Here is a 14,735-nt window from a genome sequence, read left to right on the forward strand (position 1 = left end):
TAATAGGTTTATCTAAGTAGAAATTAGATCTTATGCATCATTACAATTAAATACTCAAAACAGTATTTAAATTGTTTAAACAAATATACAGTAGAAGCAGAGCAAGGCTTGTCATTAATCCAATGCGTATACCTCCAGGTTGGCCACATTCGTGCGGAGCGCGACATTCTAGTGGAGGCAGACAGTTTGTGGGTTGTGAAAATGTTCTATAGTTTTCAGGATAAGCTAAACCTCTACCTAATCATGGAGTTCCTGCCTGGAGGTAATTACTGACGATGAAAGGTCATTTTTCCTTTTTGTTCTATGGTTTCTCTCTCTCACCTCGACAGTTAACCCTCCTTTCTACTTGATTGTGCTTACAGAGTTGCTTTCTATATCTCTCTTCAGGTCTGTAAAGAAAGTCAGTAACCTGTCTTGTGCTGGGGTGCATTTCTACAGTCTTAGTGCCAAAAAAGTAACCGTTTTGTTCATTCTCAAGATTGCAGATGGAGATTTCTCTATTTTCTTTTTCTTCTAAAAATATGTAGGAATAAACCAGGTAGCTCTGCCTGTTCTCTTACCCGTGGAAATCATGTATAAGAAGTTACCTAACTGATAAAATTGAAGCTGTAACATTCTTTGCTTCAACTTTTTGTTTCTTTCTCCCTGCTTGTGTTAGTAGTCAGAATCAGTTTTCACACTCAAGATAGCAAGTTTTACAGAACTCAGCATGTGCATCTCTTAAGACATGAGACAGTTCCCGAGTCAACCCAGAACAGACCATACGTCCGTTCTGAGGAACTCCGGCTGTTTCCCAGTGAGCACATGAACGCTAAACAAACTGTTGGTGAAATTTTTTTCTTTTAATTTCCATTTTGGTTCTTAGCAAAGCAAATATAACTGTGGCATAAGATTTTGATCTTGTGGCAACCCTTAATTTAGATTTAGGGTCGCCAGTACTTTTTATTCACTGTTGATCAAAGTTAAGAAACAGTGTGGTAGAATGAGGAGAAACTTTTTTTCTTTTTCTTTTTTTTTAAACCTGAGAGAGAGATAAAGAGATAGCTTGCTCCCATCTGCTGGTTCACTCACTAAAGACCTACAACAGCTGAAGCTGTGCTGGGCAGAAACCGGAAGCTTGAAACGCATTCCAGGTCCCCCTTGTGGGTGGCCAGAACCCAATTACTTGAGCCCTTGCCGTAGGAAGCTGCAGTCAGGAGGTGGAGCTGGGTGTTGAACCTAGGTACTCTGGTGTTGGATGCTGGTGTCTTAACTGCTAGGCTAAACACCTGCCGGTGGGATAAATTTTTAAACATTTGGATGCTAGTTCTTGAGTAGGAGTAAGAACCAGCTTGATCACCAGTCCCTTGACATGCATCTCCTCATTCCTTACCCGCATTTTCTTCATGGCTTCTCACATCTCCTGGACTCTGCCCTTTGCACTCCGTGGAGCTGGCCTGAGCTGTCTGATCATTTGGGCATACTTGCACAGGTGACGCCATTGGCTGCTCTCCTGGGCCACACAGCTACCTTAGAATTGGCCTGAGTGCACTGTCCCCACGTCTGCACTGTGCTTGCACACTGAATGGCTGCCAGGAGTGATTAGGGAATCATGTTTTTCAAGTCTTGGACCAAAAAAAGAGCTTTTAATAAGTGGTGTAATTTTTGCCTGAGGTAAAAATAATCCAATTTTGTCCAAGAATACAAAAAATAAAATTATAAGTGAAATGAAATTTATAAAAAGTATGATACTCTATTAAAATCAGAGGTTTTCTTTTCCCTGTTTTCTAACAAGTGGCTTTATGTGGGGTCTAAACTGAATCTTTCCTATTTCTCTTGGCTTTAAACTACTTGTACATGTTTTCTTTGCTTTTGTCTAACTGTTGAATTAGGATCTGAATCTTTTTCTGCTATTTGATGTTGCTGATATTAAGCAGAAATGAAGTTTGCTGAAAACTAAGGCGGTTACCCTTTAACTGCTAAAATCCTGATAATTGTGTTTTAAAAGTTACGTAAAGACTTGGCACACATTTAAATACTTGTGGTAAAACACTAAAGAGAAACAAAATCACTGATTGTGAGAGGTGTTCAGTGTGCACTTCTGGGAGGCGGTTCTCACACGTTCTAGTACAGTATTTTGTTTACTTTTAGTTTTTTGTTGACTGATATTTTGCTACCTAAATCCCGCCTTTTTGTTTATGTGTCTTCTAGTGTTTTATGACTAGAAGTTGGGAAGTTTACATTCCCAATGTTTGCATTTTTATTTGCTATTTCAGCCACTCTCTATAGCAATGGTAGTGTAGCCAATGTGGAGGTACCATTTGAGTCTAGATGGAGAGAAGTCTGCAAGTACTTATGCAGATAACGTGAAAAGGAAAGTAGCTTTTTGTCCTACAGCCAAAAAAGTGTCTTAAGCATATGTGTGTGTGTATATATGTAGATTTTTTAAAGTATGGGAGAAATTTCCTTTTTCTCTCACAAATAAAATAGAAAGAACAGATTGTGTTCAGCATCAGCTAACTTAGGTGTGAGAACGTCTCATTCTCTGTGGCTGTGATTTTTACCTGTAAAGTACTAGAAACAACTGCTCCCCATTTCCCCTGAGGTGAGAATGTGGGTCGGTCTCTGGGACTCAGCACAGGTCTGCTTAGCTGCCTTATGTTGGCATGTAGGGATGACGTGTCTGAGAACTAATGCTTACTCATGTGCTTGTGTGTGTGCACGCACGTGTGTGTGTGTGTGTGTTTGTGTGTGGTGGCTTTGTATTCTGTTTCCAGGAGACATGATGACCTTGTTAATGAAAAAAGACACTCTGACAGAAGAGGAGACTCAGTTTTATATAGCAGAAACAGTGCTAGCCATAGACTCCATTCACCAGCTTGGATTCATCCACAGAGACATAAAGCCGGACAACCTTCTCCTGGACAGCAAGGTATGCGGGTGGGGAGCAGCCTGAGTAGTGTGTTCGTGCTGATGGAGCAGGCTTTGCTGTAACAGACCTGTACCAGGTGTAATTACAGTGCAAGAGCAGTGAGCGACCCGTGTGTTTGCTCTTTTTTAACAAATAAGTTTGGTGTTACTTCTTTTGCCTGGGATTCAACGCTCCTCCTTAAAGTAAAGGACATTGTTGAAAATGATGAAAAACAAAGTTAATATAGAGAGTTATTGTCTAATGAAGCCAAAGATAATCATCTTCTAGCATAAAATTAACTAGAGTACTGATGCATTCCTGTCCAGAACCCCTCTGTGGGGCAACCTCATCAGTTAATGAGGAACCCAGCCAAGAACCAGGAAGCAGGGCAAAAAAATAAATAAAAGACAACAAAAATCTGTCACAAAGTTTGGGTCCCAAATCATACACTCTGCTTTTTAAAAAACCCATGTAATTGTTTCATTATACACATCTTTTTTTTTTTTTTTTTTTTTTTTTAAGATCTATTTACTTGAAAGGCAATATTACAGAGAGAGGGGCAGAGGCAGAGAGAGAGAGATCTCTCTGCTGGTTCACTCCCTAAATGGCCACAGCGGCTGGACCTGGCTAGTCTGAAGCCAGGAGCCCAGAGCTTCTGAGTCTCCCGTGTGGATGCAGGGACCCAAGTACTTGGGCCATCCTCCGTTGCTTTCTCCAGCAGGGAGCTGGATCCGAAGTGGAACAGTTGGGACTTGAACCAGTGCCCATATAGGATGCCACAGATGGAGGCTTAACCTATGCCACAGTGCTAGCCCCCCAGAATTGTTATCTTGACTGAATTTTTCTTTAAAGTAGAAAAGTAAATCTAATTCCTAGGGTATTTTTCTTTGTTGCTGTCTTTCGATGACTTTGCTGCTGTCTTTGGAAAATCTGAAACTTTTTATTTTTTCTTGAAACCTCTATCTTTCTGTTTCAAGAGAGCCAAAGACTTGTCAGATAATTTCTTCTGGTGAATAGCTTTTTTTTTTCCATTGTAAGAATAATGCATATTTATGGTAGATAATTTGAACAACACAATTATAAAGAATAAAATTTTCCTATAAAATTATCATCACTGAAATGTAACTGCTATTTTGTTATAAAGCTTGATGCCTTTCTGTTTGTGTCTATAATTTATATGAAGTTAGCATCCTGAAAGTAAATTCTGCTTTTAAAATGTTAATGCTACTTTGATGAATGAATCTCTTACCCCTTACATCATAATAGACTCTTCTTTCCTCATTTTATGATCTTTGTCATGAATCCTACATTATGTAATAATCATATATCTACCCCTACTTTAAAAGATAATTGTGTATATATGTATAAAATACTCACATATGAGGTAAATATGGCAAAATGTTAAGAATTGCTAAATCTGTGTTTGCTCATTGAACTTTATATATTTTTCTGTATTTGAAATATTTTAAATATTTTAAAAGAAAAATGCTGTAGAATATATTTTTCAATACCATAAGTTCATATATAAAAGACTTTTTAATTTATTTGAAAGTCAGACTTACAGACAGGTAGGGAGAGACAGAGAGAGAGCTATCTATCCTCTGGATGACTCCATAGATAGCTGCAGTGCCTGGGGAATAGACCAGGCCATAGCCTGAAGTTTCACCCAGGTTTCCCACATGAGTGCAGGCGCCCAAAACCCTGGGCCATCTTTTGCTGCTTTTCTAAAGCCATTAGGAGGGAGCTAGATTGGAAGTGGAGCTGCTGGGACTCAAACTAGCAGCCTCATGGGATGCCAGTATTGCAGGCTGTGGCTTAACCCACTATGCCACAACACTAGCCCCAAGTGCATAAATATTTTTAACAAGGCCCTACCCCTACCTTGTGTGTTTTTTAGATTTAGGTGTCCTGGTTTTGGCTTAGTTGTCCTCCTGTAGTCTACATTCAGGCTCAGCAAATGTACTGAAGGCCAAGGTTTTGGGAATGCAGTCTAGCTGAAGAGGAGATGCAGATTTGCCCCCTATAATATGCTAACTCAGACTTAGTGTAAAATGTTGTCATAAGCAAGCTCCTTTATGTATTCAGTGATGTAGATTGTAATAGTGAAAATGCAGAAGTATTGCGGTCCTGCTGTATACTCAGAATAGCTAAAGAAGTCCCTGAAAGTCTAGACTTGAATACCATTTGCTTTAGGTACTGCCTTTTTTTTTTTTTTTTTTTTTTTTTTTGGACAGGCAGAGTGGACAGTGAGAGAGAGACAAAGGTCTTCCTTTGCCGTTGGTTCACCTTCCAATGGCTGCTGCAGCTGGCGCACTGCGGCCGGTGTACCGCGCTGATCTGATGGCAGGAGCCAGGTACTTATCCTGGTCTCCCATGGGGTGCAGGGCCCAAGTACTTGGGCCATCCTCCACTGCACTCCGGGGCCACAACAGAGAGCTGGCCTGGAAGAGGGGCAACTGGGACAGAATCTGGCGCCCCGACCGGGACTAGAACCCGGTGTGCTGGCACCGCAAGGCGGAGGATTAGCCTAGTGAGCCGCGGCGCCGGCCTAGGTACTGCTTTTTAAGATATCTCTTCTCTTAGGGTTCTTAGGCAAAACGTATAATCCTGAGAACTATAAATTAAATTTTTTCCTGACTGGTAGAACACGTTTTTTGCAAATCAGAAAAAAACATACTAACTTAGTAGGCTCAAAGCTGTTCTTGTTTGGCAGTTTACCTTGCTGTACGTACACATACACACACAACCCAAAGGTAATGGGAGAAACATAATGAAGCCTGACCGTCTGAGCAGGCTTCCTGTGGCCTCGTGCTCTGGGATGTGTGTATGTTCAAGCCTGAGAATGTCCTGGAAAAGGTGGCGTCAAGGCAGGACCACTAAAGTCACTGGGCTTAAACCTAGGCCACCTGCTGCTGCTGGCGTGACCTCGAGCAGGGATTTCCCTGAACACCAGGATTCCCTCTTCTGCTTTTGATTTCACCTTCCCGTCTACAACCACAAGAACACCTACTGCTTTCTTAGAGCTGGTTATGTGCCAGACGCTATGTGAGGAGCCCTGTGTACATTAATTCTTATTTCTGCCGGAAGATGTCATCATTTTCACTTTCCAGAAGAGATTAGAGAGAGGGTTTAGAGAAGAAAAACCGTTCTGGCTTGAGGGGAAGAGCATGGGCTGATTTCTGCCTTGGGTTCTGCTGCTTTTCCAGCAAGCCAGTGAATGCTTGAATCTGTGATGTGCGGCTTAAGAGCTACAAATGAGCCAGCACAATAAATCCCCTGATCGTGGCGCATGGCTCATGGGAGGTCTGAGTTTTCCTTGATAAAAATTCATAGTCAGAGACTTATGGCTGGAATATGGTATGGCAAAACTTAGTAAGAACTATTCAGTAATATTCATTTGCTTTGTCTTTGAAATAGTTTAGTCCTTGGGATTCATCTCAGTGAAATAATTTAAGAGGAGAAAAAGCTACAAGAACAGATTTGTTCATTTACTCATCATTTAACCACCATTTATTAAGCTCATCCTCTGTATCTTACACAGTTAAGGATGGGAATATAGACCCTCTCTGTCATAGAATACTTTATCCATGTTACTTGAGAGCAAAGAATTTAAAATGCAGCAAGGTAGTTAGTATTAGGCAGATGGTTAGGTAAACAACGATGTGCTAAGTCGATTGACTGTTGTGTGGACATTAAAAATGGTAATATGGAGTCCTGTGTAGAAACAAGAATATTTGAGTTCAGTTAAGGAAGTAGTAAAATTGTCTGTAGATGTTATGGAGTATTCAACTATGTTTACAAGTTTCTATTTGGATAAAAAGAAAGATGTACATAAAAATGAAAATAATTTCCCTTGTATAGTAGGATTTGGATGATCTTTTAAAAATTTATTTGCTGTCCCATGTTTTTGGCTTCTAGTAGAATTTTTTAAGAGTAGTATGGCAATAGAAATGTAATGAATACTGACTGAAAGGATCAGAAGATAATGTTCTGTTCTACATCTAAGAATGTTCACCCATCACCTCGCTGCTTCCTCCCCACAGGGCCATGTGAAACTCTCTGACTTTGGTCTTTGCACAGGACTGAAAAAAGCACATAGGACAGAATTTTACAGGAATCTGAACCACAGCCTGCCCAGTGATTTCAGTAAGTGTGAACCTAATGCTGGCCTCTTTTCCTTAACTGAGCCTAGAAGAGCCATTTCCTTGGTAACTGCATTACGTAGGACAGATAGGAGATTCTCACAACCAGACTTTTTAGAGAATAAAAATACCTTCCAAGATTTGCCTGTGGTTGTATTGTCAGGGGGGCAAGATGAGTGCTATCAGATGTGTTAAGGCAGCTGTTGAAAAGCGCGTTTCTTTCAATCCCTCCTGGGAAAGTTACTGGAGACGGATGTGGGGGAGGCAAGCAGAAGCAGTCAAGAAAAAAGTCCTGGAAACAGCTCCAGACTAGATTTATCCTCAGTGCCTCCCTTCTTCCTTCCTTCCTTCCTTCAGAGAGAGCAAGAGAGAGAGAGAGAGAGAGAGAGAAAGATTGATCTTAGCTGCTAGTTTACTTCCCAAATGCTTACATCACAATAGCTGAGTAGGGCCAGAATGAAGCAGGGAGCTGGAAACTCAATTCACGTCTCGTCTCCCATGTGGGTGACAGGGACCCAAACACTTGAGCCTCTAGCAAGCCCTGCCTCCCAAGGGTGTGCATTAGCAGAAAGTTAGGCTCTTGTGTGGAGCCAGGCCTCCAAGCCAGGCACTCCCAAATGGACTGAGAGCATCCTAACCGGGGTCTTAACCCCTGAGCCGATGCCTGTCCCCTCCGTGCTTCCTTCTGCTCGAGCACTTTCACATCACTGAGAACTATGAAGAACAACTGACAGTTCATCCCAGAGGAGTTTATGTCAACGGGCCATACATTCAGAAGTCCCTGAGTATATAACAACTGACTGCTCTTGGAAATTTGATGATGCTTTTGAGAAATTGTGAATGTTTTAGGTTCACTTCAGGCCCGTGTCCCCTTAGCCCACTCAGTCCTCATAGAGGCGCTGTATGCCACTCTCACTGTGTTGATTCTTGTAGTTAATGGTTTAGAACCTCTGATTGGACTTAAAGACTTGCAAGGAAATGAGTCATTCAGAGTTTTTGAAATATGGGTAGAAAAGCAAGACTTTAGAATTTCATTATGACTTGAACTGGAGCCCAAGAAAGCAGTAAACATTCCTGCCTGAACTTTATTTAGAACTTGTTTTCTCTATTTTTAGCATTCCAGAATATGAATTCCAAGAGGAAAGCAGAAACCTGGAAAAGAAATAGACGTCAACTAGTAAGTAATATCTGTGGGTTTTGAAGTGCTACAAGCCAAGTATGAATATGTTTTTTAAAATGCACATAAATTTGTATTTGATGAATACTTGCATCATATCCCTTGCTTTTAAGATTACCTTAATAGGATGCTGTGTTTATGTTGATAACACCAAAAGGGTAGATCATGTTAGGTTGTTTGATTGTGATATTCTCAATGGGAGATCTCATTCTGAGCTCTCAGGCTGGTAACAGTACCTTTCTTTCATATTTTACCTGTTCCCCGTGTTTGTGGTGGTGAAGGGGTAACATTTAAGTTGGAGGTCCCACAATGAAACTGACTGCAAATACTTACCTGGGACTTTCAGCATTGCTTCTTACAATTTTTTAAAAATATTTTACTTATTTATTTATTTGAGAGGTAAAATTACAGACAGAGGGAGAGGCAGAGAGAAAGGTCTTTCATCCATTGGTTCACTCCCCAAATGGCCTCAATGGCTGGAGCTGGGCCAGCAGGAGCCAGGAGCTTATTCCAGGTCTCCCACATGGGTGCAGGGGCCCAAGTGCTTCTTCTGCTGTTTTCCCAGGCCATAGAAGGGAGCTGGATTGGAAGTGGAGCAGCCGGGACTCAAACCAGCGCCCATATGGGTGCCAGCATTGCAGGCAGAGGCTTAGCCTACTATGCCACAGCACCGGCCCTGCCTCTTTGATCCACTTCAGGAAGTCTAGACTCTTCATTTCATCTGTCCCACCCTGTCTCTCTGCGATGAGAAAAAGTACTTAGTAATAAAAATTGGAGAAAAATATGCTGAAGTATAACATGCATGTTGTATGTCAGAATGATGACCATGCACACTTGTATTGTCTAGAAATAGTACTTCTGCATGTCCGCATGTACAGTCTAATTTGGCAGGTTTGCCCAGTGTTATATTTCAGCAAGGCCTCTTAGTAAAATACTGATTTATAGTTCTCCGTTAACTCACCTAGTAGGTCAATAGGAAGTAGATGTCAATGTTAAGTGAAGATGGAAGCCTGTGGGACTGTTTAAGTAAGACATTTTTTAAAAAATTTGCTTGAAGCTTGTCATTGGGTCTCAGACTTTGAGTATTACGGTTTTTTATATTAAACCTGGGCCCTAGGAGAGGCATTCAGTAAATGCCTTCAGGGTGCGGTGATGGAAATGAATCTTTGATGTGTTTTATAACATGAACTTGGGGGTACTGCAGTTTCGGATGATTAGTCCCAACAGTCTCCTTTCCCTTGGAGCTCGGACAGTCTTTTAAACTGCTAACTGCTGCTTGTGGTTCACAGACTGTTTCCGTAGATCACTGAGGGCTAGAGGCATCAGGAACATTTGTGGTCACATGCTTCTGCTACGTCTCCCTTGGAGCAGTAGTTCTTAATGTGACTACACATGAGAATCACTTGGGGAGCTTGGGACCAGCCTGATGTCCGGGTCCCACCCACAGCGATTCCGGTTCGGTTGGTCTGAGGTACCGTCTGGATAGCTGAGTTTTTAGACTCCAGGTGATTCTCCTGTGGAGATTGGGATCCTCCACTGAGGAGACTGTCGGGAGTGAGAGCTCCCGCAGTGTTGGGAAACTGTGCTTTGGAAGCTAAGGCAAGGGAAGAAAGCTTCTGTGACGCTTTGTCCTTTTTAAAGCAGTCCTGGGTTTCACCTCTCGTTCCTGTGCTGCCACTTGTTTGGAGAGTGTTTCAGTTCCTCACCTTGTCCTTAGACTTCGACAGAAGCTCTGTGCTCAGGGGGCGGGGCCAGGTTTGCTAGGAACCATAATGAAGGAGGTGTCACTATGTCCATATTTGGAGTTAAGTGACATTTCGTAGTTTAAGTGAAATCTTTGAGAATTTGAATAAACTTGAAAACCCTGGTGCTGTGACTAGGGTTCTTAACTTTTTGTCCTAGCCACAGTAGAAACAGAAAACTGAGTGTTAACTTAAAGAAAATAGTCACTTTTCTGTCTTCTACATGTAATTTCCACGTTACTTTGACCTTCTGTGAGTGATCAGGTTTGGCTGGTACCCAGTAGAAGATGGGCACTAGTTAATGTGTAGCATAAATGTGCTGGTCTTGGGTAAGCCTGAGATGTGTAGTTGCCTACCCAGCATACTACTTGTTAGTTCATGGAGAATCCCTGGAAGAAGTGAGGACTTCGGTTTCACTCCTTGGCTACGTACCACTGCATTGCAAAGTTTGAACTTAAGAGGTGCTGGTCGCCCTGAGCCTCAGTGACTGATCAGGTGATAGATACGCCTCAGCTTGAAGTTATTAGACCAGGAAAGTGAGAGATGGTGTACATATAGGCATCTGATCTTTGTCAGTTTGCTTTATCTTTAAGGTAGAATTTATAGGAGTGATAAAGTAGTAAGCTAGGTTACTTTATTTCCTCTAAAACTCTAAAACGAAATCATACGGCTAGAACACGTCCTGTGGTTGAAATGACCATTAGCCAACAGACCCCTTCCCAATTGCAGCTCTAAGTGACACTATAAACACTCAGCCCACAGAAGGAAAAAGAAGGGGACAGGTGGCGGAGTTGGACTTGGAGGCCGCTGCCGTGAGAAGGGGCAGCCCCGGCGTGGAAAGGCTGCAGCTGGTGCAGGCAGTGCAGAGCGTGGGCGGTGAGGCGAGAGTGAGCGCCCAGGCGGTACTCGGGTCCCGAGTGGCTACGGTGCTCTCCCTCGGGCTCGAGCCTGCGCTCCGCCATGCTGTGTAAATCCAAGAGGTTTTGTTTTAAACGCTCAGGTGTCTTGCAGGAACTCTTCCTGCGGCAGTTGACCTCTGGTTTTGTAATAGAAGTTCTGAACAAATGAGATTTACTTAGTATTCATCTTTGCTGGAATAGATCTCTCTAATTTAAAGAGGATCTATAGCTTTTTACCTGTGTGATAAGAATAAAACTACGTATGCCTCTTGGGACGATCCAATCCATAGGTCAGACTTGAAAGTTAAAAAAAGCCCTGATATTTATGTTATTTAATATTTGTATTTAATAAAACAGCTATGAGTATCTGTATGGAAAAAATGGATCCCTACATTATAGCATATACAAAAGTCAATTTTATCTGGAGAACAGAACTTTAAAAATTTTAGAAGGAAAATATAAGGCTATGTTTTTATGATGTTTGAGTAAGAAAAGGATTTTTTAAATAAGACACAAGTACAAATCATGAAAGAAAAACTTGGCTTGTATTTCTACTTTAATGGAAAAATAACTTTCTGTATATCAAAAGACAAACAAAGGCAAGCCACGTGGTACAACTCCTTCAAAATTGCCCTGCAGGATCTATGTGAACACCCGTCAGTCGCGCAATTCTCCCCTTACTCATAGGCCTTGAAGAACCTCCTTGCACATGTGAACCAGGAAACATGGAGGAGTATTGATTGCATTTTCATAATAGCAAAAACACTGGAAATCACCCAGGGTCCATCTACAGGGAAATGGTTACATTCTGAAATAAAATACAGAAGTGACAGTTACCGAACTTGCAGCTACCAGTGACAACATGGATGAGTTCTAGAAACATAACATTGAGACGAAACATTAGATGTTGTGAAACTGCATAGAACAATACCATTTTACAAAGTGCAAAAATAAAAACTAAGGTTTCATCGAGAGATACTTGTGGCAAAATTAAATTTACTTTTTAAAGGAGTAAAAGGTACAGATGAAATTGAGCGTAGCCACAAGTGGGAGGGCTGGGTGGGGGTGGGCTGGGGAGAGGCGCACGCGGCGTTCCCAGCACTGGTGTGGCTCTTCACTTGAACTCATGGGTGCTCCTTTTCATTGCTGTGCTTCAGAATGTGATCATCCCACATGCATGTGTGTGATAGAATTTTTGTTGCTAGGTGACAAATCTTACTTCATTTAAAAAGGTCACGATACAAATAGTAAGCCTCAGACTGGGAGAAGGTATTTGCAGTATGTAAAATGTTAAAGAATGAATGTCCTCAGTTCATAAAGCATTTCTGTGAGTCAATAAGAAAAAAAACACAACTGAAAAAAACGAATGGGCAAAGGATCTGAACAGGGATTCACAGAAAAAGGCCAGAACAGCCTACTGACCTATTGGTAGGAGTAAGCGACATGCAAATTCAAACAGAGCGATCCCATTTCATGTTCCTCAGATTGGTAAACTCTAAAATCGGACAGGTCCAGGTGTTAGTGCGATGTGGAGCACCTGGAGCTCATCCCTGAAGGGCTAGTTAATAGGCACAAGCACTTGGGAGGACAGTTGGAAGATGGCTCATCCAGTTGAGCTGCCCATGACCCAAGAGGCAGCAGTGCTACTACAGAGCGTCCCCAGTGTACGCCGAGGTGCAGGTACCGGCAGTGTCAAGGAGGCGTTAGGCGTGCTTGCTCAGGTGCACACTGGAAGCAACGGAAGTGGACAAGAACAATCGTGATTCATTGAGCAGAATGGTATACAGCAGAAAAGTGACTGAGTCTTAAAACCTTAATGATGAATTTAAAAAAGTGAAACAGAATAAGAAGTCCTTTATTTATATAAATGTATAAGAAGAAAGACGTTATTTTTGAGTGTATTCATACAAGAACCACACAGCCACTTGAGGACAGTTGTTATTTTCAGTTGGGAGGGCAGGGGGGTTAGATGGGTCAGACCTTTCATAGGTTCAGTGGTTTTGTTTCTTTTTAAAAGACAAATGATCTGAAATAAACACAGGAGATTGTTAACTCTTCACTGTGAGTAACGGGCACAAGTATGTTGTACCGTCTGTGCTTTTCTCTGTGTGCTTGTGACGGGTCATAATAAACGCTTTAAAAAGACTGCCCAGCTGTGGTGTTTAGTTGTAGAAGTTGTGTAAAATGTAAAGCACCTAGGTTGGAGCCTTGCACATGGCCACAGTGTTACGTGCATTGGAAGGCCTTGGCTGCACTTCCTCTCGGTGCATTAGCGTAGAATACGAGAATTTGGAATATGCCCCTTTAATAAGTGTTCACAGAAATGACCAAGTTTGGTATATAAATGTTTGACCTGTAGGATGTAGGTAGCTTTTAAAAGTAAACGATTCCTTTTATGATTTTCTTAGAGCACATACATGGTGGGAAGAGGGGTTATTTGGAGTGAGATACTTAATTTACCACTGGGCTCTGCCACTCAGCTGGGCCTGAGGCCTGCAGCAGAGCCTTTTTGATGGTCATGTTCTTTTATCTGCAAAGTTGAGCTACAAGTCCTCCTTGTGGAAGTTTTGTTACAGAACCTGGTACTTAAAGGATGTTCAATAAATCATGAATACCTTCCTAGATCACTTGAGCTTTAGATAGATGGAGGAAGTGTCTCTTACCTCACTAACAAAGCTTTAGTGTTCATTTTGGAAAGTGCTCTGACAAATCAAGCGTGCCACGAGGCTGCTGGGCAGTCCTGCTGCTTAGTGTGGGGCTAGCTGCAGGTGGCGTTTGCAGCGTCGGTCTCTAGGACAGGACTCTGGGCACCCTCCTGCCTGGCTGGGCCTCCCTGACGTGTGGTACATGTTTCAGGCCTTCTCCACAGTAGGCACTCCTGACTACATTGCTCCCGAGGTGTTCATGCAGACCGGGTACAACAAGCTCTGTGATTGGTGGTCGCTTGGGGTGATCATGTATGAGATGCTCATCGGTAAGTCGCATGCTTTCAGAGGACTCTCTCTGTGCACCCAGGAAGGACTGCTATGCTGAAGCTAGACTGTCTCAGCGGGGCTGATCTGAACACTTCTCCCTTGTCTTTCAAAGTGAAGTTTCCCAGGTAGACCACTCTGAATCGCATGCATCCATGGTGTCCTCAGCTTGCTGGCGCCCTGTGGCTGCTTTGCTGATCCTTTGTTGTGTTTTCCTTTCTCCGTGTTTTCCTCCTCTCCGCCTAGCAGCTCTTTTAGTCACTGGCACGTAGCAGACAGCCGCTGTGTGCAGAGAGCTTTAACTGGGTGTTTCCCCGCTCTTCTAACTTGCTCCCCTCTTTCTCTCTCCAAGCCATTGAAGCATGGAACCCTGTGGCCTCTCTCTCGCTTGGATGGTGTGTCTCTGTAGATGGGGGTAGCCATGCACCACTGAAAGCTAGGAGAGTGTGTATTGGAGTCCCATGCATGGCTGGCTGTGCAGTCTGGCTGGCTGTGTTGTCGTGGCCGGGTATTGGACTGATGGCTGTGTAGGTAGACATACCCTGTGTGGAGGGCAGGTGGGGTGACAGGGTATGTAGTGTTTATCCTCTTCCCTGTAGTTTTCAAAAAAACCTATGCTTGTTTCTTGTTTAGCTTGCTTGGCACTCTCGGCATTTAAGGATAGTCCTAGAATGGAGTCATTAGTTTGTCCTCATTTTTCCTTTGGGCGTGGTGATGACCACATCTGCAACCCTCCCTAAGTCTTCCTTTTTCCAGCTCCAGCTGTTGGCTGGCTTCCTAGTGGCACCAGGAGCATTTAGGAGTTTGGGGGGGGAGGAGAAGCTGACTCGGCATTTTCTGGGACGAGTGGAACTCATGCCACGTCCTGGAGGAATGGCCATAGAGAAGCTGGCTCGGCGTTTTCTGGGACGAG

The 14,735-nt window shown here is 42.7% G+C and overlaps 1 protein-coding gene across 10 annotated transcripts in view; it reads left to right on the forward strand.

Annotated features, from left to right (window-relative positions):
* STK38 (serine/threonine kinase 38) overlaps positions 1–14,735 on the forward strand; it is a 40,120-nt gene that overhangs the window by 21,526 nt on the left and 3,859 nt on the right. For 4 of the 10 annotated variants that reach the window (XM_070074143.2, XM_008262841.5, XM_002714665.6 and 1 more), the window contains 5 exons: positions 139–262; positions 2,757–2,911; positions 6,934–7,036; positions 8,148–8,209; positions 13,707–13,824. In XM_070074143.2, coding sequence (XP_069930244.1) covers positions 139–262; positions 2,757–2,911; positions 6,934–7,036; positions 8,148–8,209; positions 13,707–13,824 — 562 coding nt within the window. Of the gene's footprint in view, positions 1–138; positions 263–2,756; positions 2,912–6,933; positions 7,037–8,147; positions 8,210–8,774; positions 9,036–13,706; positions 13,825–13,865; positions 13,951–14,735 lie in introns of those variants that run through there. The other 6 variants (XR_016234631.1, XR_016234632.1, XM_089333999.1 and 3 more) reach the window with 4 other exon arrangements.

The sequence above is a fragment of the Oryctolagus cuniculus genome, chromosome 5 (assembly GCF_051225735.1).
Source record: "Oryctolagus cuniculus isolate XC-2025 breed Fujian yellow rabbit chromosome 5, ASM5122573v1, whole genome shotgun sequence".
NCBI classification, from domain to species: Eukaryota; Metazoa; Chordata; class Mammalia; order Lagomorpha; family Leporidae; genus Oryctolagus; species Oryctolagus cuniculus.